At 41.3% G+C, this 22879-nt stretch overlaps 3 protein-coding genes across 5 annotated transcripts; 2 read left to right on the plus strand and 1 right to left on the minus strand.

Moving 5' to 3' along the window:
• The first annotated feature begins 157 nt into the window (after nt 1-157).
• On the plus strand, nt 158-6670 carry maf1b (MAF1 homolog, negative regulator of RNA polymerase III b). Its single transcript, XM_086306462.1, has 8 exons — nt 158-782; nt 1083-1171; nt 3723-3854; nt 3983-4145; nt 4233-4354; nt 4439-4558; nt 5422-5514; nt 5625-6670. The coding sequence occupies exons 2-8, from the start codon at nt 1089-1091 to the stop codon at nt 5647-5649; spliced, it is 738 nt and encodes a 245-aa protein (XP_086162588.1). The 5' UTR covers nt 158-782; nt 1083-1088; the 3' UTR covers nt 5650-6670.
• Nucleotides 6671-6705: 35 nt separating this feature from the next.
• On the minus strand, nt 6706-13944 carry arl8 (ADP-ribosylation factor-like 8). Its single transcript, XM_086306463.1, has 6 exons — nt 13496-13944; nt 11534-11594; nt 11296-11443; nt 9734-9817; nt 9437-9588; nt 6706-8131 (listed from the first exon to the last, which is right to left on the minus strand). Exons 1-6 carry the CDS (start codon nt 13539-13541, stop codon nt 8083-8085), a joined length of 540 nt encoding a protein of 179 aa, XP_086162589.1. The 5' UTR covers nt 13542-13944; the 3' UTR covers nt 6706-8082.
• A 591-nt stretch (nt 13945-14535) lies between these two features.
• On the plus strand, nt 14536-22847 carry nsun6 (NOP2/Sun RNA methyltransferase 6). 3 transcript variants are annotated; one of them, XM_086306461.1, is made up of 12 exons: nt 14536-14635; nt 14941-15040; nt 16012-16167; nt 16289-16383; nt 16633-16739; nt 16925-17078; nt 17457-17538; nt 17993-18112; nt 18579-18723; nt 18805-18950; nt 20400-20525; nt 20602-22847. In XM_086306461.1, the coding sequence occupies exons 2-12, from the start codon at nt 14966-14968 to the stop codon at nt 20779-20781; spliced, it is 1386 nt and encodes a 461-aa protein (XP_086162587.1). In that variant the 5' UTR covers nt 14536-14635; nt 14941-14965; the 3' UTR covers nt 20782-22847. The 3 variants fall into 3 exon arrangements, with proteins under 3 accessions (XP_086162587.1, XP_086162585.1, XP_086162586.1); XM_086306459.1 differs by having other exon boundaries at nt 14537-14635; nt 16286-16383; nt 20602-22846; XM_086306460.1 differs by lacking the exon at nt 14536-14635 and adding an exon at nt 14766-14834 and having other exon boundaries at nt 16286-16383; nt 20602-22846.
• Nucleotides 22848-22879: the final 32 nt, after the last annotated feature.

The following is a 22879-nucleotide window of genomic DNA, read 5'->3' on the forward strand; positions in this document are numbered from 1 at the left end:
CTGCTTCGATTAACGGAAGAGAAGAAAGGTCTATAAAAAAAACAACACAAAACAAAACAAGTTTAGTTTCTAAATACACAGTAACCTGGGGAGCCCACCCCCCGATATAGCACTGGCCAATCTTATTAGTCATATTTATATTGATGGATTATTTCAGCCAATGACAAGGGACCACAGACAAGCTTGGGCGGGTTCCTTTAGCAAGGCGTATAAAAAAAAGGGGGCTGGGTTTTACCAGTACAGTAGAGTCCGTTGTTTTGATGGCAATAGATGTCTTTGCGATAGTCGACGATTTGTAGCAACCGTAACCAGATTATATATATTTTCACGACGTTAGGTAGCTCGTTGCTGCTTTTCTGATCGAGTCGCTCTGAAAAAGGCGGCTTGATCTCGCTAATAACGGTCGCTTTGTAAATTAGGTCGGAAGGGATGCCGCTGCAGACAGACTCCGACGGACGCCAAGAGTCTTTGGATGTAATCTCATCGCACTTAATCGGCAAGAGCAGCTTTTCTATAAACTTAAAAAGCCTCAGAATAACTCATTCTCGACCGAGTGTTTGTGTAAGATGCTTAAGCTCGAGTGCGAACTAAAGGCTGTTCTGTGAAGTCAGGAGCGCAATTGTCAGTAAGCTAACTTGGCTACCGTTAGCTGGTCACCCACAGAGCGCGGTTCGGTTATCTTCAGCACCCTGCTGGTCACAGAGGGGCAAGTATCTACCGAGACAGCTCACTGCTCGATTTTGGACCGTCTGTTTTCGGCCAGTGTCGAAAAATACTGCCTGGTAAGTGATTTATATGGGAACCAGGAAGACGGCTTGTCAACTAAATGTAGAGCAGAGTGGGGGAGGGGCAGCTGCTTCTGTTTTGATCTGCAAGTTGTCCTCTAGGGGCGCTGCAGCCCCCTCTCTGCTAAATAACACCATTGTTTATCTGCTTGTCGCTGATGTGTAACTCGCTGTGTAATGACTTTATAAGGCGGGCACTGTGCAGGCATGTTAACTCCAAGTTATCGTTTCCTTAAGAGACCTGTTGTGAATGCAAGCTAAACAGCATGTGTATGTTTATCTTTATGGGTCTTGCAGACTACAATGAAGCTGTTGGAAAACTCCAGCTTTGAAGCTCTCAGCTCCCGGCTGTGTGTTGAAACAGGGGAGTCCCGCATACTTGGCAGGTAAGACTTTCATTTCTACTTTTTTTTTTTCTCCCCCATTTAGAATGATCAGTGAAATGAGTAGATGCGACCAAATAATGTAGGAATTCAGAGGATATTAAAAAATGCATAAACTATAAAGTCCTCAGTATTAAAAATGCACCAGGTGGTGTAAGTAAACATGATTTGGGTTAGGTGTGCTGGTGACTCACGGGTTAAAAAAATGGCACAGGGTCTGTTTGTGGACATGTAGGCAACATTTCAGACAGGTGACTGGTCCCTTGAGAACGTTTTGGGTATTAACTGAATTTTTTTTTTTTAGGGCTTTCTGCTGCACTTGAATGCCACACAAACTTCAGTTGCAGTGCTTGTAGTTTCTGCATATTTAAGACGTGCTACCATAGCTCACCTGATTGTGATGCATGCAGAGTTTATTTCACAAGATGAGTAACAAATTCTTCTGTGCAGGTTTTACGAGGTTGCACTTCTAAAGTTGAACCAATAAACTTTGCAGGCTTGCAGTGTAAGCAAAAGTTTTCCTCATACAGGAGAGATCTACCACTGATGTCATGAAAATGAGTGGTAGATGGTGCGAGAGGTGCGGCTGGCTCACAGTTCATGTACACTCCTCATAAGCGGGGTAGTAGAGCAAACAGCCACCTGGGTGTTATGCAACATCATGGTAACTCTTTACCTCAGACGGCCTAAACTCAGAGCCTGCAGTGAAGGTTAATTTATAACTGACAGCTTGGGAAACTGTAAGATATATCGGCGTGTTGTCGATTATGCAAAGCCTCCAGCGGGGCCCGAGGATACGGTGACAGTGTGGTTACATAAAGAGCAGTGGGCTGTGTGTGGAGTTATGCAGCTCGGTCTGCTGTTCTGTCTTTCTGGGGTGTGTGGGCGGTGGTTGTGACCTCGTGACGCAGATCACGGTGTCCTCTCACAGCGCGCTGTGGTTATTTCTGAGACTGTTGTGAAGTGTTTTTTAGCAGATGTATACATGCACACATACACTACATAGTATCAGGACTGTGCTGGTGAAGCAGCTGCAAAGGCTGCTTAGTGGATTTGGAGACAGCTCATCATAGCAGACTTTAGCTGAGAATTAACTGAACAGGCTTCCAGCGCGGATTATGGTATTTTCATGCAGGCAAGAAAAATAAAATAAAACCATAGTCAATTTATTCAGAGGGTGCATAAATTACCTGAAAGAAGGCAGCTGGTGTTCTGTGTGAAGATTGTGTTTCCTACTGAAAACAGGAAAGTAAGGCAGTAAATAAGTAGGCCTGAATTGGTAATACAGTAATAATGAAATGCATATATGTCTTTACTCTTTTCTACTCTGAGCACTCAAAGTGCTCTATACAAGATGTGAAATTCACCTATTTACACACACATTAATAGAAAACACTAAATTCAAGCGCTTTCTATCTGAGGTTAGATAACATTCACACAAAGATCAACGCATCAGGATGATCTCTTTAACTGTTATACCTCTGGTCTCTACTGGCGTAATAATGGGTTTGTGTTTTTCACGAGTTTTTACTTGAATTCAGGTGAGATTCAGCTACGTTTTCAAAGTGTGCTTATTTGCTTTGAGTTGGTTTTTATTTCAGTGAACTGAAATGTTTCTTTATGCCTAGTTTTAAGTTTAGTTGTGAGTGTGTGAGTGAGACCAGGGCAGTTATTTCCACCATGAGGTCCCTATAATTAGCCTTGTCAGCCTTGGCGAGGGTCTTAGCACTCAAGTGTATCCTCCAAGTGACACAACCTTTGCTCTTGTATAACCTCTTGGTGAGAGGGTGCAAAATAAACAACTGCACAGCAGTCTGCTGCTCTGCTCTCATATATCTCAGCAGCATGTGACCTAGAAACATGAAAGAGCACGCAGGAAACGTTAGCCACGACTTGTCAGGCACTCCTGCAGATATGGCTCCGGTGAAAGGAACAGGCTGTCTTGTTGAACGTGTAATAGCTTGTAGATATTTAGAGTTAAGTTATGTGTTGATAGTTATTAATTCCCAACTATCCTAAAACAAACGTACCTACATTGCAGTTTAATGAAACGACAACAACAAAAAATGGAGTCCTTCCCATTTCAGAAAAGGTGTTTGTGTATTTGGCATTAAAGGCGGTGATCATGGAGAACACATTTGATAGAAATCAGAGTTTTCAGGTTGTTTTGGCTTTTTGATGAACAGATCCAGAACATATTACACACAGATGAATGAAACAGATCAATAAAGCTTTCTGTCATTACACTACTGATTTTGATTTGGCTCTGGTTAAACCCTTTTTGGTTGGGTGCCAGTAATTTCTCTATGTAAAGAAAGTCTTTATCAAAGGTTTCTTGGAACAACATTTGTTTGTGTTCATTAATTTAATTTCAGGGGGGGCGGGTTAAAATGAATTTCATCAAAATGTCCTGGAGTGGCCCATCTGTTATGCAATCATGTGTTTAATCCTGCTGGGATATTAAAATAGTTTCCAGTGATTCGGCCGCACCCTCCCATCGTCATGTTTACATCGTCCAGCTCTTAAATGTTTTTCGCCTCTTTCTGCCCCGCAGGATCGAGAGCTACTCCTGCAAGATGGCAGGAGACGATAAACACATGTTCAAGCAGTTCTGCCAGGAGGGGGAGCCGCATGTCCTGGAGGCCCTCTCCCCTCCTCAGTCCACCAGCGCCACCAGCCCTTCACAGTGAGTACTGCAGGCCAGGTTCAGCATGTTTGGAAGATGAAGAAATTGAATACTTTCTTTGTTTTTTTTTTTTTGTTTTGTTTTTTTAAAAACAAAGAACAAAAACCATGATGTTCATTTCTGTGCAGGCTGGGGAAAAGCAGCGAGGACGGAGAAAACCCTCTGAGCGACAAGTGTTGCAGGAAGACTCTTTTCTATCTCATCACCACGCTCAACGAGTCCTTCAGGCCGGACTATGACTTCAGCGCCGCGCGAGCTCACGAGTTCAGCCGAGAGCCCAGCCTCAACTGGGTCAGGATGCCGTTCCGAAGCGAAACTTGTTCTCTGCAATGAGAAAAAACAATTTGCTTCAAAGATTGCTTTTCTTTTTCTGTCCAGGTGGCTAACGCAGTGAACAGCAGTCTGTTCTCAGCAGTGGGAGAAGAGTTTAACTCTTTGGGACCCGAGCTGTGGAACGCTATCGACCAGGAGATCAACCTGCAGGGCTGTGACATTTACAGGTAGGTGCTGAGATCAGTTAACGCTGCAGAGCGAACCATGTGGTGTGGAATAAATCTGTTTTAAGCTTGAATATCTTTTTTTAGCTACAACCCAGATCTGGACTCGGACCCTTTTGGTGAAGAGGGGAGTCTCTGGTCCTTCAACTACTTCTTCTACAACAAGAAACTGAAGAGGATTGTATTCTTCACATGTCGCTCCGTCAGGTCAGCAGCTATAAGCCTACTGCTCACCTCTACAGACTCTTAACAACTCGCACATCGTGTTTCCCACAGATTTGTGTGTGTGCAGCCAAATCAATTATGAAATGACAACATTAGTAAGTTTCAAAACTCCTCCGTCCTTTGGACATTCTCAAGCTACACAGTCTTGTGCTGCAGCTGCCGACAGGTGGCCTTCTTGAGCTTAGTGTAGCACCAATGAACCAGGTTTCCACCTGCTTCACGTTCTGGTTGGAGCACACGCATATCAGATCTACAGAGCAACAGGATGGCTGTTTCCACTCTGCAGCACAAAACTGTAGAGTCGCAGTACATCTGACTGTTGGTCTCATCAATCAAGCAGAAAAGAGGAAATAAAAGTAAAATGCAAAAATGGTTTGCCAAGCCTTCGTACAGCCAGACCAAGCCAAATTCATTATTAGGCAACAGTCAAATCCCTCCACTTGTTCCAGTTTTTTTTTTTTTTTTTCTTTGCCTGTCCCATTTGGTTCTTTAGCCGTCAGAATTGTTGTCTGAAGACCAACAAGGATACCCAATGGATTTATTTTGCCAAATGGATCATCGTGGCATTGCCGTATTGGTCCATTTGATCGGCCTTTGTTTTTATTATTTATTTTATTTTCAGTTGTTACAGATGGGACAGACATGAGTGAGGGATAGGAAAGGGAGAAAAGAGGAAAGAAAAGGAAAAACAGAAGGGGAGAGGGACAGTGAGAAGGGGGGGGGGGGAAATCTCCTGGATCACCTGTTGAGAGAAAAAGAATAGAAAACAAGCAAAAGTAAAGTATCCCAGGTTGAATGCACACATAGTGACACAAGGGGGTCTGATCGTGATAATCTTTCTGCAGCGTCCTGAGCGGTTATGGCCGCGGCACCCTCGACAATGAGCTGGACATGGAGCTGGACGATGAAGAGGAAATGGATGGCTTCACTGAGGACAGGTGAGACTGCTTATTGAACGCCGGGTTTCCTTTACTGTAATATGTGCTGTGCAGTACTTGTTTTTTCTATAAATAAATGTGTCACTTAAATTATTTTTCTCTTCTCCCAGCTGCCCCAGAGCTCTGTGTGTGTAACCGCCTCAGCCAAAGAGTGTCCAGGCTTCTCCAGTGTCCATCCCCCCGCCTCTTCCTCGCCATTTATTTGCTGCCTTGTCCAAAGCCATTTTCCACCTTCAGACTAATGCATGTTTGATGCCTTCTCTTGCCGGTGGTAAACTTTGTGTTGTGGCAGGGTTTTATTTGTATTGTTTTTAGTTAAATAGTCCTGTGTCAGCATAAAACTCTTTCATTTCATTTTCCAGTATTTTGTTTTTTGTTTTCCGGGATCCTGAGCTCTGAGCCCATACAGCCACATATGGACTTCTCCACTCCTGCCACATTTCCAAAGAGACCACTTCACGGACACTTAAGAAAGAGGAGGTCTTGTTGTGGACAAGTGGCTCAAAAAGACTAAAAGCAAGTTTCTTGCAGATGATGTCACAGAGAGGAGTCCAGAAACACCAGCATAATTGAAAACTGACGAGGACAAAAACAGAGCTGGGTCCGTTTAAGACAGGACACACACACACACACACACACACAAAAATCCAGCCGAGGCTGCCTGACTGACTGATAAGCTGAGAGCTCTGTTTCCTCATCTGTTGTTGCTTTTTACGTGTGACAGTGACGTTACTGTGAGAACTCTTGAAATCTAAAAATGTTGCATTTATTACTGACTGTATTCTTTAAATCTCCACGGCCAAGGAGAATTATACTCCTGGCGTCTGAGTTGCAGCTTAGAAAACATATCAGCTTTTATCAGATAGTTTCACTGTTGTCTAATTTTTTTTTTTTTTAATTGTCTCCAATTAATCCCTGTTCATTCCTGAATGTGTTGACAGTGTTTTTCTTTGCTCATTACCCCAGTGCAAAGACTTCATTGAAAAGTGAATGTATAGTAGAAAAAACATGCCGCAGAAAATTGTTTTTAGATGAGCTCTTCGTGTTCCTGAGAAGTACTTAGGAGTTGTGAGTCTTTTATTGACTGCCCTGTGCTTTGTTTGATCAGCAAATATATTAAAGATGTGAATAAATTGGTGTTAGTCTTTGAAACGCAGCAACCTAATGAAAGTTATTTTGACTCTGAAATAATTGAAAGTTTAAAACAAACCTTTATTGGAAATAAAACTGATACAGTACAGACATCACCACACAGTATATGATCAGTTCCCTTGCTTTGAGTTTAAGGTAATAGCTGTAAACCTTGGTGCTGCAGTGTCTGGTGGCCGCACGCTTCATCCACTTCCTGTTTGTGTAAAAAGACCTTGCACCAGAACATCTCAGAGGCACTCTCAGACCAGGATGGTTTGCAGTCAAGATTCAAGCACCTCATCACTTTTTTTTTTGGCCACTTGCAGAACTTGTAAAAGGAATACAAGGTTTAAAAGTGACACGTGCATAGATCCATTAGCAAGTTCAAGGAATTAAAGAAGGTCAAAATCACAGGGAGACTCTCAGATTGAACTGCACGGTCCTCCAAGATGCCCAGAACAGGTTGGTTAAGGCGGAGGATCAAGTTATACCTAAACAGCCGAAATTACATTAGGACCATATTTCTGCTATTCCTCATAGCCAAGTGGTTCATGAGTAATGACTTCATATAAACGTGGCACCTCTTTGAAGGTTTATTTAAGAGGACTGAGATGCCAGAAAGGCTGTCAAAAACTAAAAAGCTTATGGGCGGGGTTTGCAACATCAGTGACCGTGTGTTAATACAAAACAGGTCTATAAGCAAAATTTTAATAAAGACCATAATGCATCGTTTAGGAAAAAATGTTGCAGTTTGAAATACTGTTATTAAAACTGAGCTGTGTACTGAAATAATGCTGCAGGGTTCATTTTCCAGAGGATAGAGATGGGAAAATTTGTAGTGCATCAACACCATTTGGCTCAACAATATACAAGTACAGGCTCAAGGTCATTAAAAAATAGGATTTCATACTTTACCACATTTTAATACGGCACCATCAGGTTGTAGTGTGAGAAATACCAATGGTGTAGCTTATGAAACAGAAATTATACATAACAGATAAACCCCTCCCCCCAAAATAAAAGTGTTGACCATGAGAACATTATTGTACAGTAACAGCTTGGAACCATTCCTTTAACAACACTGCTTGTAATCCCTTTGTGTCCCAACATAGATGAACTTGTATGGCAAAAAAGGACAGCTGCACCATGTATGGACATCCTCGTGGGGTTTATGATACGATATAATGTAACATGATATGATGAGAAGTATGTCATGTCAATGATGATAGTCTGGTGCCGTACTCCAAAATACTTGCTCCTTAAGCTGGTCTCTGTTATTCCTGGTCTCTGTTCAGGAGAAGGACTGGCTCCATTGTGACAGCGTGCCAACACTCTTCTCCAAATTTGTCCTAAAATAAAATAAAAAAATAAAAAAATAATGCTGTTCCATCCCAGCGGTGCTGAAGGTAGTCAGGCCATTAACGGCAAAGGAATGGGCTATCTGAGTCCGGCTCTGGAGGTCATCCATTCAAGGCCTTGACATAACCTGAAAAACAGGAAATCAAAGATGAGAATCAGCAGAACTTTTTCAATGCCTTCAAATGTAATGAGAACCCACGATGGACCATGTGGCCCAAAGCCACAGACTGAATAAAAGATGGGTGTAGCTGCCATGATGTCACACTCTGGTTTGTGCAGCTCTGTTATGAAACTTTGAGTTGAGAGTTTCAGCTGTTGTGACCGTTTTTGAAAGTGAATGTGACATGCAGGTTTAAATTTCTTCAGCAGGGGTTTCACTTTTCAGACCTCAAAGCTGCATCCCTCTTTTATACTGTGTACTCCTGTAGAGCACTCCTAATTTGGAAGAGTCAAAGATACCCATCTGTTTTCACAGCTTTAGACAACTTCAAGTAACTTTAAGAGAAGCCAAATTGGATACATTGCAGAGTTGTCCTTCTTCATGTTTCACAAAGCAGAAAATCGTTCATGTCAGACACTTTCACACAGCTGGAAACACCCTGTGTTGTTTTTGTGTTGGATATTTATGTTCTCACTAACTCCCCCTGTTGTCTTACTGCACTTAATGTGTGCCTGTTTTTACCCTTATACACAAACAGCAGTGGGTCATATTTATTTTTAAAGCAGAACTCTGCCACTGATGGCTGCACAAAGCCTCCTGAGGCCTCAGGGCTTAAAGTAAGCAGATGCAGTGACATCTGGTGGCTCACAAGCCTCACAGCCCTGCAGGACAACTTAACACTAATTTTACTGGATAAATGTCCTCATAAGTATGTGGTGTTGGTGTCACTATACTGGAGCACCAAAGCTTGTTGAAAAGTTGTCTGAACATAATATAGAGTTTCAGTTTGTTCCAATAAACATAAAAAACAAACAAGCAAACAAACCCCCCCCCCCCCCAAAAAAAAAACAAGCAGAACAAATAAAACAGCCTAGCGATAAAAAAAACAAAACAAAAATCCTGGAACAGTAGCTTTTAGGCGCCGGGTTAAATCTGTTAAAGGAGAAAACGAAGATAAAAACACTTCATCTAAGGTTTGTATGGAGAGCTGCAGTTTCTGCTTGTTTGGGCCACATCCGTCTCTCAGAAAACAATTACAGATAGAACAACAGAGACAAAAAACATCTGCATTCCCCGTTTTCTTTTATTGCTCACCGCTTTCATTTTAAAAAACTAATAAGATCAGTTAGAAACATCTGTGTATTAATTGAGATCTGGTTTGCAGCTGGATGAGGGTGAGATATCATCATCTAACCCCTACATTAATTAAAAGTCTGCACACCCTGTCACTCTGCATTTCCTGCTTGTGAAGAATGAGCAGATCTCTCTTACCCCTCTCCCGTAAGTGCACAGCAGGACTGTATGTGCCAGGGGTGGTCTTTGATGGAGCTCAGGGTGAGGTATTTAGAGATCTCTGCTGCAGACATACAGTCCTTCATATCCTGCTTATTGGCAAATATCAACACAGCTGCTTTCCGCAGGTCCTGAGGGAGAACAATGAAAGCACAACCTTAGTCGCTGCCACTTTTTGAACCACAAACTCTAAACAATGCTGGTGGAGGAAAAGCCTGGCCATCGTCCTGCGTTATCGTCATATATGGTCATACTAGGAAGAGTGTTATGTGTTACCTCATGGGCCAGCATCCTGTAGAGCTCCTCTTTAGAGATAGCCAGCCTCTCTCGGTCTGTGCTGTCCACCACCAGAATGATGAACTGGGGGGAAAAAAAAAAAGTCCATGCTAAGTGACCTCTTTTCAAAAGGCACAGCAACAAAATGCAACACAGCGGGTGGGCATTTCCGAGGCTGAAACCCTCACAATGGGAAGTGGTGAGTGCTATGCAAATATCCCCTCTTGAATAAGAAAAATTGTCTCTGTATGACAAAATGCCAAAGGCATGTTAATTTGGAAGAGATGTGAGACACACCATCAAAACTAAGGCAACAACCACCAGAAGATGACACAGGCCAACACATTATTCAACATGAAAGTGACTTGGAGCACAAACTGTTATGTGACCATTTGACTTTACAATCAAAATATAAATACAAGCTACTCCAGTAACTGCAGAGCTGCAGTAAAGTCTACAGCATCAGTTTAGCCACTGTTTGATACAAACACACCTGAATGTTACAGTAGTTTAACTCACCTTTCCATAATAACCAGTCACATAATTAATCTCATAGGGTTTCCTTTTTGCATCCTTAATTCCTGGAATTCACATATTTCAATTACTTTTTTAAGCCTATCAATATTCACGTTATATTAATGTGAAAGTGAAAAGCAGGTTCTTAGATTTGAAGTTTTTTTTCCAAAAAAATATACTGAGTTTACTAACAAATACATTATTTCATTAACAGCTCCTAAATAATTAATTTACTAGCAGTCTGAGGTTTAAAAAAAAAAAAAAAAATCAATAACTGACCGTTAATATATTCCCAATAAAAGCAGTCAATAAAAATGCTGAATACTGCCTCTTAGAATTCCCAGAAACCCCGACATGGGGTGGTTTACATTATGCCAACTCTCGCTTCTCCCACAACCTAGGAACTGCTCCGAATCAGCCATCATCATCACCTTGATCCACCTTGAGGAATGAGGGAAAGGTTGGATTCTGGAGCAGCTTAAAGCAAGGACACCCAGGTGTATAATCATGTCTTATATCAGGCGACATGATGTATTAATGCTGCACCTCCACATAAAGAACAAAGTTTGCCATTGGGGGAGGAGCTGAAGATTGACAGCTTTACTTCCTCCACGCTCACATGTCTTTTTTTGGATCTCTAACACATCACAAAGAGGATATGAGAGAGAGATGCAAGTGAATATGTGAGGAGACATTTTAGGATAATGGAATGCTCCCACAGAAAGCATAGGGAACAATGAGGAATTGAGCTTTGTATTCAAATCATGAAGCAGCCAAAATGGATATAAACCTTTAGTGAATATTGTAAAGAGCGGTCTTTAAGTTCTCATACACATCTGCCTCTGCTGTTTGTCTTTTTACTGTGGCAGCTGACCCCTTTGCTTCTCAGACCGGCTCCTTTGTGAATAGGGTGACCTTTGACTTGGGCGGCCTATGCTGCCGTCTGTGCTCCGAGCAAACACCAGCTGCTGTGCTCAGGGAGAAAACTGTGCTCGACAATACATGGCTACTGTCGAGTGTGAAAGACTCTGCAAGGTGTTTCTCACCTCTGTATTGGAGTAGTAGGTGTTCCAGGAGGATCTGAGAGACTCCTGCCCACCTATGTCCCACATTAAAAAGTGGGTGTTCTTCACCACTATTTCTTCAACATTGCTTCCGATGGTGGGAGAAGTATGGACCACCTCGTTCATTAGACTGAATAAAACAGAAATGCAAAGTGGGTTTGTGTTTTTCCAACTTTAAAAGCATTCAGGAAGGAAGGTTCAAACTGAAAAAAGTACTTACAATTGGTAGAGGATAGTGGTTTTCCCTGCATTATCTAGTCCCACAATGATCACCTTGTGCTCTGGAAAACAAAAAAAAACAACTCAGAAATTAATTTGAAAGTATACAGTTTGAAACAAAAACTGGATCAAGCTCACAAAAAGCAATCACACCAAAAAATAAAAACCTCAAAAACTTACTTCCTACCTCATGTCTTCCTGACCTACTTTTCCCAAATAAACAAACAAACCTAGACCTACACTAAACTCCTCTCATTCATATAACAAGCTAGAACATAGAACAACAATGAGGGTTTGAGGCTGGTGCGAGACAGGCAAACATAGTGGGCTAAATGCAGAATTGGAGGAACATGTAGATACTAAAATATTTCCGGCCAGTGTTTTAACTTCTTGCCCTTGCGAGGCCTCCGGCTGAGAGGAAGGAAGGAAGTCTGGCCAAAGGGCATCGCAGCTCTGAGGGTTTTGATGAACTTCCTTTACAAGAAGCAACATTACACGGTTTTTCCTGCATATATTAAAAAATAAATAAATAAATAAAAATGTTGGCACCCACCAAAGAGGTTTTGGTTTGGCTTTTTTGGTTTTGTTTTTTTTTTTTTTACAGTTTAACTATCAACAAAAATTCAAATAGATGTCACCACACAGGGAAAAATACGCGTATGATGTCCAGAGAAAGGAAACATTTATTCCTAGAATGCACTAAAGAATTAAAATTCGGCAAAAATAACACAAAGGGATTCATACACCAAGAAGAATCACTTCTTGTGTCTCCAACCACATCTCTAGTAATACAATTACATGGTGATGATGACATAGATTCAACTCCTAGTCTGAGTCCCAACAATTTCACACAAACCACACAGCAGTCTCCTTAAGTAAGTAAAACTTGACACTGGGAATAGTTTAATCCAGAATTGGGTAACAATGAAAGTAGGTATTTGCCACTCTTAGGGCCAGGCAGTAAGTAAGCAATATAACACATGCTAAAGAGCACAAAAAAATAATTCCCTATCAGATGACAAATGATGACTGGAATCAAACAGAAAATACAAATTCTATCTGTAAATATAACCACATCCTTCATTAATGATTTACACTTCCTATTCCTCATTATTAAGAAAAATAACACTCACTTACAGTAAGGGGAAAAAAAAAACAGAAAGTTGAAGCTGTACAGTTAATGAATACTTGACACTGCATTGGAGGACATTTGGCAAACCCACATTGAATACTTTAATACAGAGGACCAAAACTACCTAAAAATCAATAATTTGAAATTTGTTTAGATATTCTTATTACCCGAGAGCTTATTTTGGTACTTCTTTCGACATGTATACATTTCTTTACTGTTCCAAGATGCAAGTGATGAGGAAAGGAGTAAACATTTTGTCTGTTTAATATATATTTTCTGGGTTGAATTGTATTTTTTCTCAAATTCTGTCCTCCATAGTTTAAAACTCGAAATTACACGATAATGTTGGTTATCCAGCTTGGTAACCTATCATAAACGGGAGCAAAATACTAGTTAGACTAGTTCCATTGTTTTAAGTGGACACTTGGCGCCACAACTGAATAATTATATTTACAGTAAACATCTTTCCAGAAAGTCAAGGAAAAGTTATGTAAGGGCGACGTGTCCTGGACAGTGAGCCAAAGCTGATTGACAACACTGTGAACATACCCCGGTAGGTTCTTAAGGTAATTATATCGGTTGATAAACAGATTAACAGTTACGATGTTGGGTGGCGTCATGCGGGTGGAGAGTAGTACCCTGGTTTACAAGATAAATAAAGACAGTTCAGATGGCAGTGCTTAAGTAAAAATAAATAAATAAAATAGATGTGTGGGGAGATAATTCTGCCATATGCTATTGTGGCACCTCAGCTGCCCTCTTCATGCTAACGGGCTAACAGTTCGCCTTATCCCCGGTTGAGATAAGTGAGCTGCAAAAACCGACACCCACCTTGGTTACAAAAGAAGCTCCACAGTTTGGCGAGTATGAGGCCCATTGTTAGGGATAAATGCCGATGTCCGTCCCTCTGTGGATAGAGCGACTTTCTCCACTCTGTGGTCCGCACCGTGCAGTCCGCGGCTGGCTGCTTCTAGCTAACACTAGCTCAAAGAGCTCTGGTCTACAAAACACCTCAGCGACCTTTTCAATGCAAACTCCATCTAAAACATCTAAGCCATGAAGCTAAAACCAGATCTAAAACAATAGCGGGATGAGTTATTATTGTGTAGGTGTAAGTAAAGCCTAAAGCCCCCACAAGAAGTACAAATAATCCCTGTGTGTACAGAGCAGCTGTGTAGTCCCCGTGAGTATCTACTCCTCTCTTCTTCTGCCCGTTAGCTGCCAGTTGTCCGGTGAAAAAAGCAATCCCTACTGCTCAGTTATCTTCCGGTTACGTGATGACGTTTACGCATCGTGGCATGTTTGTCTTTTAAATCTCCAGTTTCTGCTTCTTCTTCTTCTTTTTCTTTTTTTTTTAGGAATGGTTCTTATCAATGAAGCCAAGCCGCTAACACTTCAGTTCCACCTTTATTTGCTTCTAAATTATATTGCCTATAACTATAAAATTCCTAAGGAAAAGGAGTTTAGCCAACATTTAAAACAAAAAGTTTTATGTTTAAATGTAATAATTTTAAATGTTTTACTATTTTGATAAAGTTTTTACTTGTTAGGTTTTTATAAATAAATTTTTATGATGGATATATTATTTTATAACTTGCTTTACTGTTTAAACACAACAAAAAAGACAAAGATTTATGCACACACACACGTACACACGCACACACACACATGCAAAACATGCAAATAAACTTTATTTTTTTATTATTTATAATTGTTTATTTATTTATTGAAAATGCTGTTTTCTTTTTGGTGGATTTATTCTTGAGCATATTCTTCGCACAATTTTTTGTTTCTTTTTATTTAGAATTTATTTAGATTTTTTTAAATATATCTATTCTGTTTAATTAAAGAGAAAAATCAATAAAAAAAATTAAAAAGAAAGACAATTTGTGTCACGTGGCCTATGATGTATGCGGAAGTACTTGCAAGAAGAATGCCAAAACAATCCGGTGGACTCCACGCTGCACAGAAGTGAGTAACGAAATACAATTAAAAGCACATTTACAATGAAATCAGACCTGGAGCGGAAAGAGAATTTAACAGTCAATGTATTAAATAAATTTTAAGAAGCGGACTTGTTGAATGTTACAGAGTCGTTTAAGTGATACGATCTTTCATATACTTGGAGAAATTGCCTGATCTAGCGATAACATTTTGGTCTGTACAACAGGTATCGCTGAATTGTTGGCCTCTTTAGGTTTCCACATTAATCCAGTGGCGGTGATAATTAAGATGTCCATCTGACACGTGTTGCTTTCCTGCTTTCCTTTCCACAGTCTGAAGCCTTGTTAAACAGAGGAAATGTCGATTTTCCCACGAATTTCCCTGAAGCCTGAAGTGACTGAATATCTTAAGAGTGTCTTCTTAAACAAGGAGGTAAGAAGACTTCACATGCACTTCTTGGGATCGCTGTCTTCCCTTTCAAATGAAAAGATAACTCACTGAGGGAGTAGTTAGGATGCTACAAGTCGTCATTTATCGGCGTGTGCTTTCATTTAGCTGTTACAGTATATTTTCTGCAAATCTCTCTCCGCATAACAGTCACGAAAACCATTTGAGAGTTACAAAACGGTTACATGTGACTTTCTAACAAGAAATATTAAGTAATCTTTAACAGAAGTCCTGCTCCCTTAAACACTGATGGGTTCTCTCGTTCATTTGTTTTTTACAAATCATTCATATTACATTTCTGTTGTATGCAGTCAGGCATTGAAAGAGCTCAGGAAACATTCTGGATACTGATTCTGAAAAACTAGTTAATTTATTCATTACTTCTAGGCTGGACTATTGTAATTCATTGTTACTGGGTTGATCTGAAAGCTCCCTAAAAGTCTCCTGGCACAACAAAGAAGCATCATATTACTCCTATGTTGGCATCTCTTCATTGGCTCCCTGTTAAATCCAGAAAATGAATTTAAAGTCCTTTTCCTCACATACAAAGCCTTTAATAATCAGGTGCCGTCATCTCTTAAAGATCTCATAGTAACTTATTATCCTAACGGAGCTCTTCATTCTCAGACTGCGGGCTTACTTGGGGTTTCTAAAAGTAGAATGGGAGGCAGAACCTTCAGCCATCAGGCCCCCTTCCTGTGGAACCAGCTTCCAGTTTGGGTTCAGGGAATAGACACCCTCTGTGCTTTTAATATAGTTAAAGTATAGAGGTAGTTAGGGTTGGATCAGGTGACCCTGTCATTAGATTTTTGTCTATGCTCTTAGTCTGTATTTTGCAGAAAAGCACTTTATAAGTACCAGTCTGTTTACCATCTACAAACAGTTCTTTTGTGTTACTTCATCAACATAAAGGCACACTGTATGCTTTTTATTACCTAACCCTTCTATTTTATTAGGTTTTAACGGCGGTGGGTCATCAGGAGGCAGAGCATCGTTTCCACAAGCTGCTCTCATGTCTGTCTCACCCACCTTCATACACCTGCGTACGAGCCAGCACCCATCTCGCCCCCCTTGAGGAGATCAGGCAGCAGCTGGCAGAAGAGCTGAGGAAGGTGAGTCTCTGTCTGGTAACAGAATGTAGAGGGCGTAAGAAAACCCACACAATGGGCTTCGGTATTTGGTTGCAGTGTGTTGGAGTCATGCTTATTTAGTTTGTCATTGTTTTTCTAGCAGCTGATGTGCAGCTCGTCAGCAGAGGAAGTCTCTGTGCAGATTCTGCCACACCCACGAATTGCAGATGTGCTGATCCTTCCTGTTGAAGGTCCGAGGTATGCGAGGAATGCTTCAGATAACTCTTAATCTGCTCTGTAGAGGTCGCACTCAGCACCACTTGGGCCTCTGAGGTTCTCCAACATCCAAGTGGAACAGCAACAACACAGGAAATATTTCTGATAACAAAGGAACAACAAACACACCCTCAGATAGCTGCCAACAAACTGTCAGTCAAAGAGAAGAACGGCATTTTTGTGCGTGTATCCTCTGTAACCGTGTGATCGTTCTTTGTCCTGTACTCTCAGACCTGTGAAGCAGCTCGGCTCAGAGGTGGTGGTGGGCGCTCAGTGTGGCGGCGCCGTACTGAGAGGCGCTCACGTCTTCGCCCCGGGGATCCTCGGCAGCCCCAAATGTAAGACTTAAAAACAGTAGAAGTGAAGTGAGGCTGTGAATACTTAGAGCAGTGGTGTCTTTGTTTTCTTCACCTGCTCTGTGATTTGGAAGCACGTTTTACTTTTTGCCAAAGTATCTTCATTTGTTCCAAGTGTTGATTATCTTCCTTAAACCGAACCGTGTGCTGTTTTGTTTTCTTGTTAGACATGAAGGCGGGGGATTTGGTGTCCGTCTTCTCTGACCTGGAGGGCAAGTGCACCCGAGGAGCCACCAGCTTCCAGGGGAAAAAGGTATTTGTGGGTAATGGAGTAGCCGAAATGGACCGCTCCACTATCTTCTGCACAGATGAGCCTGCCAGGTAAGTAAACACTGTCTTTTTTAATTCCATATTCAGACCGTTCCACAGTTTCACTCCATGAGCAGAAACACAAAAGCTTTTTCTAGTACGGACCTTCCCTGTTTTGAAGTTAGAAAAACCCCTTAAATTATAACTTCCTTCTTTCAAAATAAACATACTCTGAATATTACCTGGCAGTTCTTTATTTTTTTGCTTTGAATAGGATTTGTTTTAAATAATTTATGGTCTCTAAAGACCTCTTGTATGTTTTGAAATGCTATGTTGAAAATCCCTTGCTCTTTTTTAAAAGCACCTTGGACAATGTGGATAGAAACTTTAAATTTACTCTTCATCTTAGAAACGTGTTAGCTGATTAGTTGTCGTCTTTTTTTCTTTCAGAGGTATCGGTATCCGAATGGTGGAGCCGCTTTACAGAAGTCCGTCCTTTGATGGTGTTTTACCTAGCCTAGCGTTCCTGCAGGTATTTTTTATTAGAGCCGCAGTGAGCTAAAGTCGGTGTAATAAACTAGAACCGCATTGGACCTTTATTAAAGTGGACCTATAATTCTGATTTCCAAAATAATCCGTATTTTCTGTTATAACTGGCTTTGTTGTAGCCCCTCAATTTATCCTATGGCTCAGATAAACTGTCCTGTATTGTTCTGGAACAGCTGCACCTTGCAAACAGATGGTTTGAGCAGCAGGTGGATCAGGAGTCTGATAGGATATCCGCTCTTTATGACATCATACTGATCCAAGAATTTAAAAAACTGCCTAAAACATTCCTACAGAATGACAGACAATGTAGAATAACGTATTAGGTCCATTTTAAAAAGAGCAGCAGTGAGGTTTCAGTCTGAATCAACCAGGAACTGTATTGTATACATGTTATGTCCACATCACTGCCCATACTGAAGCGAATCCATGTTGCGCAGAACCTCCCGTCTGTGGTTGTGGGACACGTGCTCGGACCTCGCCCTGGAGAGCGTATCCTGGATATGTGCGCTGCGCCTGGAGGGAAGACCTGCCACATTGCTGCGCTCATGGGAGATCAGGTTCTTGTGTCCAGATGCGATCATAATTAATATTCAGAGTATTTTTGTTTTTTTTAATGCAGTGATTTGACTGGTCCATGTGGATGGTATGTTGCCCATGAACTAGAATGAATTTGACACCAGTGATTTAGATCTAGGTCTCAAGCAACACTTTACATTAACTGTTAACATAGAAAATGATCCAAGTGGAATTTAAGTACATTTAAGGTCAGCATCTGTACCCCACCAAAGGGGCCCACCACCACCCCACTGGGAGGCTGGTCTGTGTCCAGCCTGGAGGAGAGGGCGGACAACAACACGTTCATCTTTGTGTAATAAAATTAGTGATCAGATTGTGTCCTTGTTAGCATTTACTTGATTTAACTAAAACGTCTCCTGAGATAAAATCAAGCAGTCTAGGATTGTAATTTGTGAAATTTCCTTCCTTTTTAAGTTGTTTCTAATATATTTTTTTCCTCCGACACAGGGAGAGGTCGTAGCCTTGGACAGGATCCGGAATAAGATCGACCGCATTCGTCAAAATGCACAAATGTTGCATTTGCAAAGCGTGAAGGCGCACTGCTTTAACAGCACTCTGTCTGTGAGCAGTGACCCAGCACAGGAAACTGAAGGTACAGTCCAGAGTTTATCTATGATGTAAATCTCCGGGGTTCATAATAAATAGGTAGCAGCTCAGTGTCTGTGTTTCCCAGGACCTCCGTTCCCTCCGGAGAGTTTCGACCGGGTTCTGCTCGATGCTCCCTGCAGTGGCCTCGGACAGAGACCCAACATGGGCAGCACCTGGAGCCTCAAAGAGATCTGCTCCTACCAGCCACTGCAGCGCAAGTTATTTCATGCTGTAGGTTTTACTTCACACACATAAACCACGTTTTATCATCTTAACATCACAGCAGTACTAGCGTTCTTTAACCTGCAGGTGGCAGCATTGGATAGAAATTCCACTGCAGCTTGATCACAGCTCAGATTTACTTGTTTAACGTCACTGTGAGGTTTGAAGCTCACTTCTCAGGCTTATGTGCAGTTTTACAAGTCTGTTCAAAAGTGCGCAGAGAAAGCAAACTGTCATTTCAAATTTCTGCGAATAACCTTTCGAGACCTGATCATTTTCTGTGATTTCGATTTAAAAAGTTCAATTGAATTCAATTTTATTTATGTAGCACCAAATCACAATAACAGTCGTCTCAAGGTGCTTTATATTGTAAGGTAAAGACCCAACACTGATACAGAGAACACAGCGAAAACCCCAACAATCACTTGCATGGAAACCAGCGCAGAGGACATGCTTCGTTAGAGCTTCATCAGTGTTTCCTATTCCTATTTTATTTACCATTAGAACACAGAAACCACATCAAATATTTAGAAAATGAAGATGAAGCATTTTAAGAAAAATATGAGGTCACTTTGAATTTGATGGCAGCAGCGTGTCTCAAAAAAGTTGGAGGAGGCCGTGTTTACCGCTGTGTGGCATCCCCTCTTCTTGTAGCAGCAGCCTATAAACATCTGGGAAGTGAGGAGAGCAGCTGCTGGAATTTTGGGAAAAGAATGTTGCCCCATTCTCGTCTGATATAGGATTCTAGCTGCTCAACAGTCCTGGATCTTCGTTGTCGTATTTTGTGTTTCATCATGTGCCAAGTATTTATAGCTGGTGAAAGGTGCAGGCCACTTCACTAGTCAGAGAATCTTCTACTATGAAGCCGTGCTGTTGGAATAGATGCAGTGTGCAGTTTAACAATGTTTTGCTGAAATTTGCAAGGCCTTCCCTGAAAAAGACGGTTTGGAGCAAAATACCTGCATATATCTTTCACCACTGATGTGGCCTTTCCACGTGTGCAAGCTGCCAATTCACTAATGCACCACTACACCAAGAAAGGCAGTCTTTTGAACTGAATGCACACCCAGAATGTGATAAATGATGAGTATTAGAGATAATAGATCTGGTGTGTTTTCCCTTCAGTGACCATAACAGGCAATACTTTTGGAAGCAAATGTTAAAAAGCTGTGAAGATGAATCTTTAATACTTTAAATTTGGGCCTTTTAAACACGACAGTCTGTGGGAATTTCCACAGTTTTGGAGCTAGCCTCAAGTGGCCACAAGAGGATCTGTAATTTATTTGGTACTTAATTTTAAACCCTGGAGGTTACCTCTAAAAAAGAGCAGCAAAAAATGAACTGAAACCAAATAGTTTTGGTCCAGTGCTTCTAAAACTCACTAAAAAGTTAATAAAACCACGATTACACCGACTATAAAGCGAGTACATGAATACGTAGCTATCTGTGTCTCTGCAGGCGGTGCGGCTGCTGAAGAAAGGTGGTGTTTTGGTGTACAGCACCTGCACAGTGACTCTAGCAGAGAATGAGGAGCAGGTAGCTTGGGCCCTTGACACCTTCCCCTGCCTCTCACTTGTGCCACAGGTAAAGCACTTGAGCCACATGGACGTGACTGCAAATGTAAAAATCACAAAGTGAAACCTTTTTTTTTGTTTTTCAGGAGCCCCACATCGGTGCTGAAGGCATGCCTGGAGCCGGCCTTCCACCTGAGCAGCTGCGCCTCCTCCAGAGGTTCAGTCCCGAGCTGAGCTGGGAGCAGACGGAAATTACAGCCCCGCTCCCCTGCAGAGCCGACAGCGACACTATCGGCTTCTTTATCGCTAAGTTCCTGAAAAACTAACCCGAGGGCTCGCGCTCTCGCCCGGGGCTCATATGAGACAGCAAAACGGGAACAATAGTGTTTATATTACGACACTCTGTGTGCTTTGACGGGCCAGTGTTGACAAAGAGCTCCCTGCGCTGTTTACAGCATCTGCCTCTTAACAGCTGCTCTCTAAAACCGTGGGCCATATAGGGATAAGCTTTATAAACACCAGGGGAGGGTTGGATGGAAGAGGGTGGTGGTTGGGGGGCACGTGGCGACGGAGTCTGGATGAGTAACGGCAAATGCAGCAGAAGCAGCGCTACGGTTGCTATAACAACAGTGACGACACAGCTGCCATGGTGACGGATTCGCTGGAGAATGGATCAGGAAGTAGGTGTAGAAAGAGGCCATGAGAGGAATTAACAATTTAGTGTCTTTGCAGCGCTGGAGACGACTGGGACATTTAATTAGGACTTCTGGAGCCTGCAGGAAAGAGGAGACGCATGTGTTTGGCTCAGTCTCTGCATTCATCAGAAGGAAATGTTGCTCAGTTTTTCAGAATAAGAGCACATTTAAAGGGAGGCTGTTTCTGTTTTTGGAAGTGGTTAAGAGTAAAGATGTGAGAGGAAAAAGAGATGTTATTAAAATGATGACTTCCAGGATATTTAGACCTTTTTTTAATTTGTTTTTTACTAATAAAATAAGAGTTAATTTAGATAATTCCTTAAAAACAAGATGCCAAAATAGTCCAGAGGTTTTTTCATGATGGTAGAGTTTACTCCTGGAAGACCTTTGCATATGATCTCAAAGCATTTGTCAATTGTTGTCTAAATTCCTTTTAACTAATTGTATTTAGCAGAGATTAAAAAGAATTTTAGCTAATTTTTTTTCCTTTTTCTCTTTTGTTATTTATTCCTTTTTATGCAAGCAAAACACAAATCGTCTTATATTTGAACATTTAGTCAACACATCCCAGACAAACGTCACGCACTGACATTCAAAAAAATACCGCCACCCCTCATTTCTTTATATTTTGCTAGAAAAACAGGTGCATAGAATATTACTATACAGGACAAAAAACTGCTAAAGAGCTTGATAGCCCAAAAATAGATAATTTTCTGGGCTTCAGAGCTCTTCTTTGGATGTTTGCTGCTTGTGTTTCATTCTCTGTAAGATCATCCCAAACTGCTTCATTGATGTTGAGGTCTGGGCCATGACTGATAGTGTTCCATTGTGTCTTTTATCCAGGTATTTTTTTTATTGCATTGGTAATAATTTGGATGCATTGCTCAATCAGACCTGTTACCACTGATTTTAAGCTAAGTTCTTGCATAACTTGGCATACCTCAAATTAAATGTTCTCCCTGTTTGCTTTCCTAATCATTGGCTTCTTGACAGCCATCGATTGTTTTTGCCTAAATATACAATTTAGTTGCTTCTTTTCTCTGTTGTATGTTGTACAACACTGGCTCGTCTCTTCAGTTAGGTGCCTTTTGTGCTTAAATTACTAATTAAAATGGTTTGTTAGACAGAAAAGGCTTAAAACGTTACAGAAACATCTGGCACTTTTTCATATTCATTAGAATATTTGGGGTCTAGATATTTGGTGCGATGAAAATCGACATTCAATGGCATCTTATTTCTCTGTGTGATCTTATGATCTTCAATTTTTCAAAGCTTTCTGATGTTCCCATAATGAAAGGCTTGGTAAAATAATTGATTCTCCACTTCCACTTCATATCTGCTCACACACATTATAGTGTGTTACATATTGCTACATGTTCACACGTGCTTATGGTTGCCAAATATAGGAACTAATTTATTCAGTGCAAATTTAAAATGGATGTCCAATAAATCCGCAGCCTGTGTGCAATTTATAGATCCGTGCCAGCAGTGCACCGACATCTGTCCCGTTCTTCTGACACGCAGTATTTTGAGGACCTTCACTATGACCTCAGCTCAATCCCCTTTCCTGGGAATAACATCAGACTCTTATCAGTCCACGCACACATCTGTCTGCGCTGCACTTCACCTCCCTGCATCTAAGCTGCATGTGAGTGCGGACTCGCTGCACCACTGAAGATTTGTTTTTCCCCGATTTCACATTAAAATTCAAGATCAAATATGCCTCATC

This window comes from Aulonocara sp. 'chitande type north' Nkhata Bay, linkage group LG9, assembly GCF_057382095.1.
Source record: "Aulonocara sp. 'chitande type north' Nkhata Bay isolate Kocher_YH1m ecotype deep benthic linkage group LG9, A_spYH_male_GT1.1, whole genome shotgun sequence".
In the NCBI taxonomy this organism is placed as follows: domain Eukaryota; kingdom Metazoa; phylum Chordata; class Actinopteri; order Cichliformes; family Cichlidae; genus Aulonocara; species Aulonocara sp. 'chitande type north' Nkhata Bay.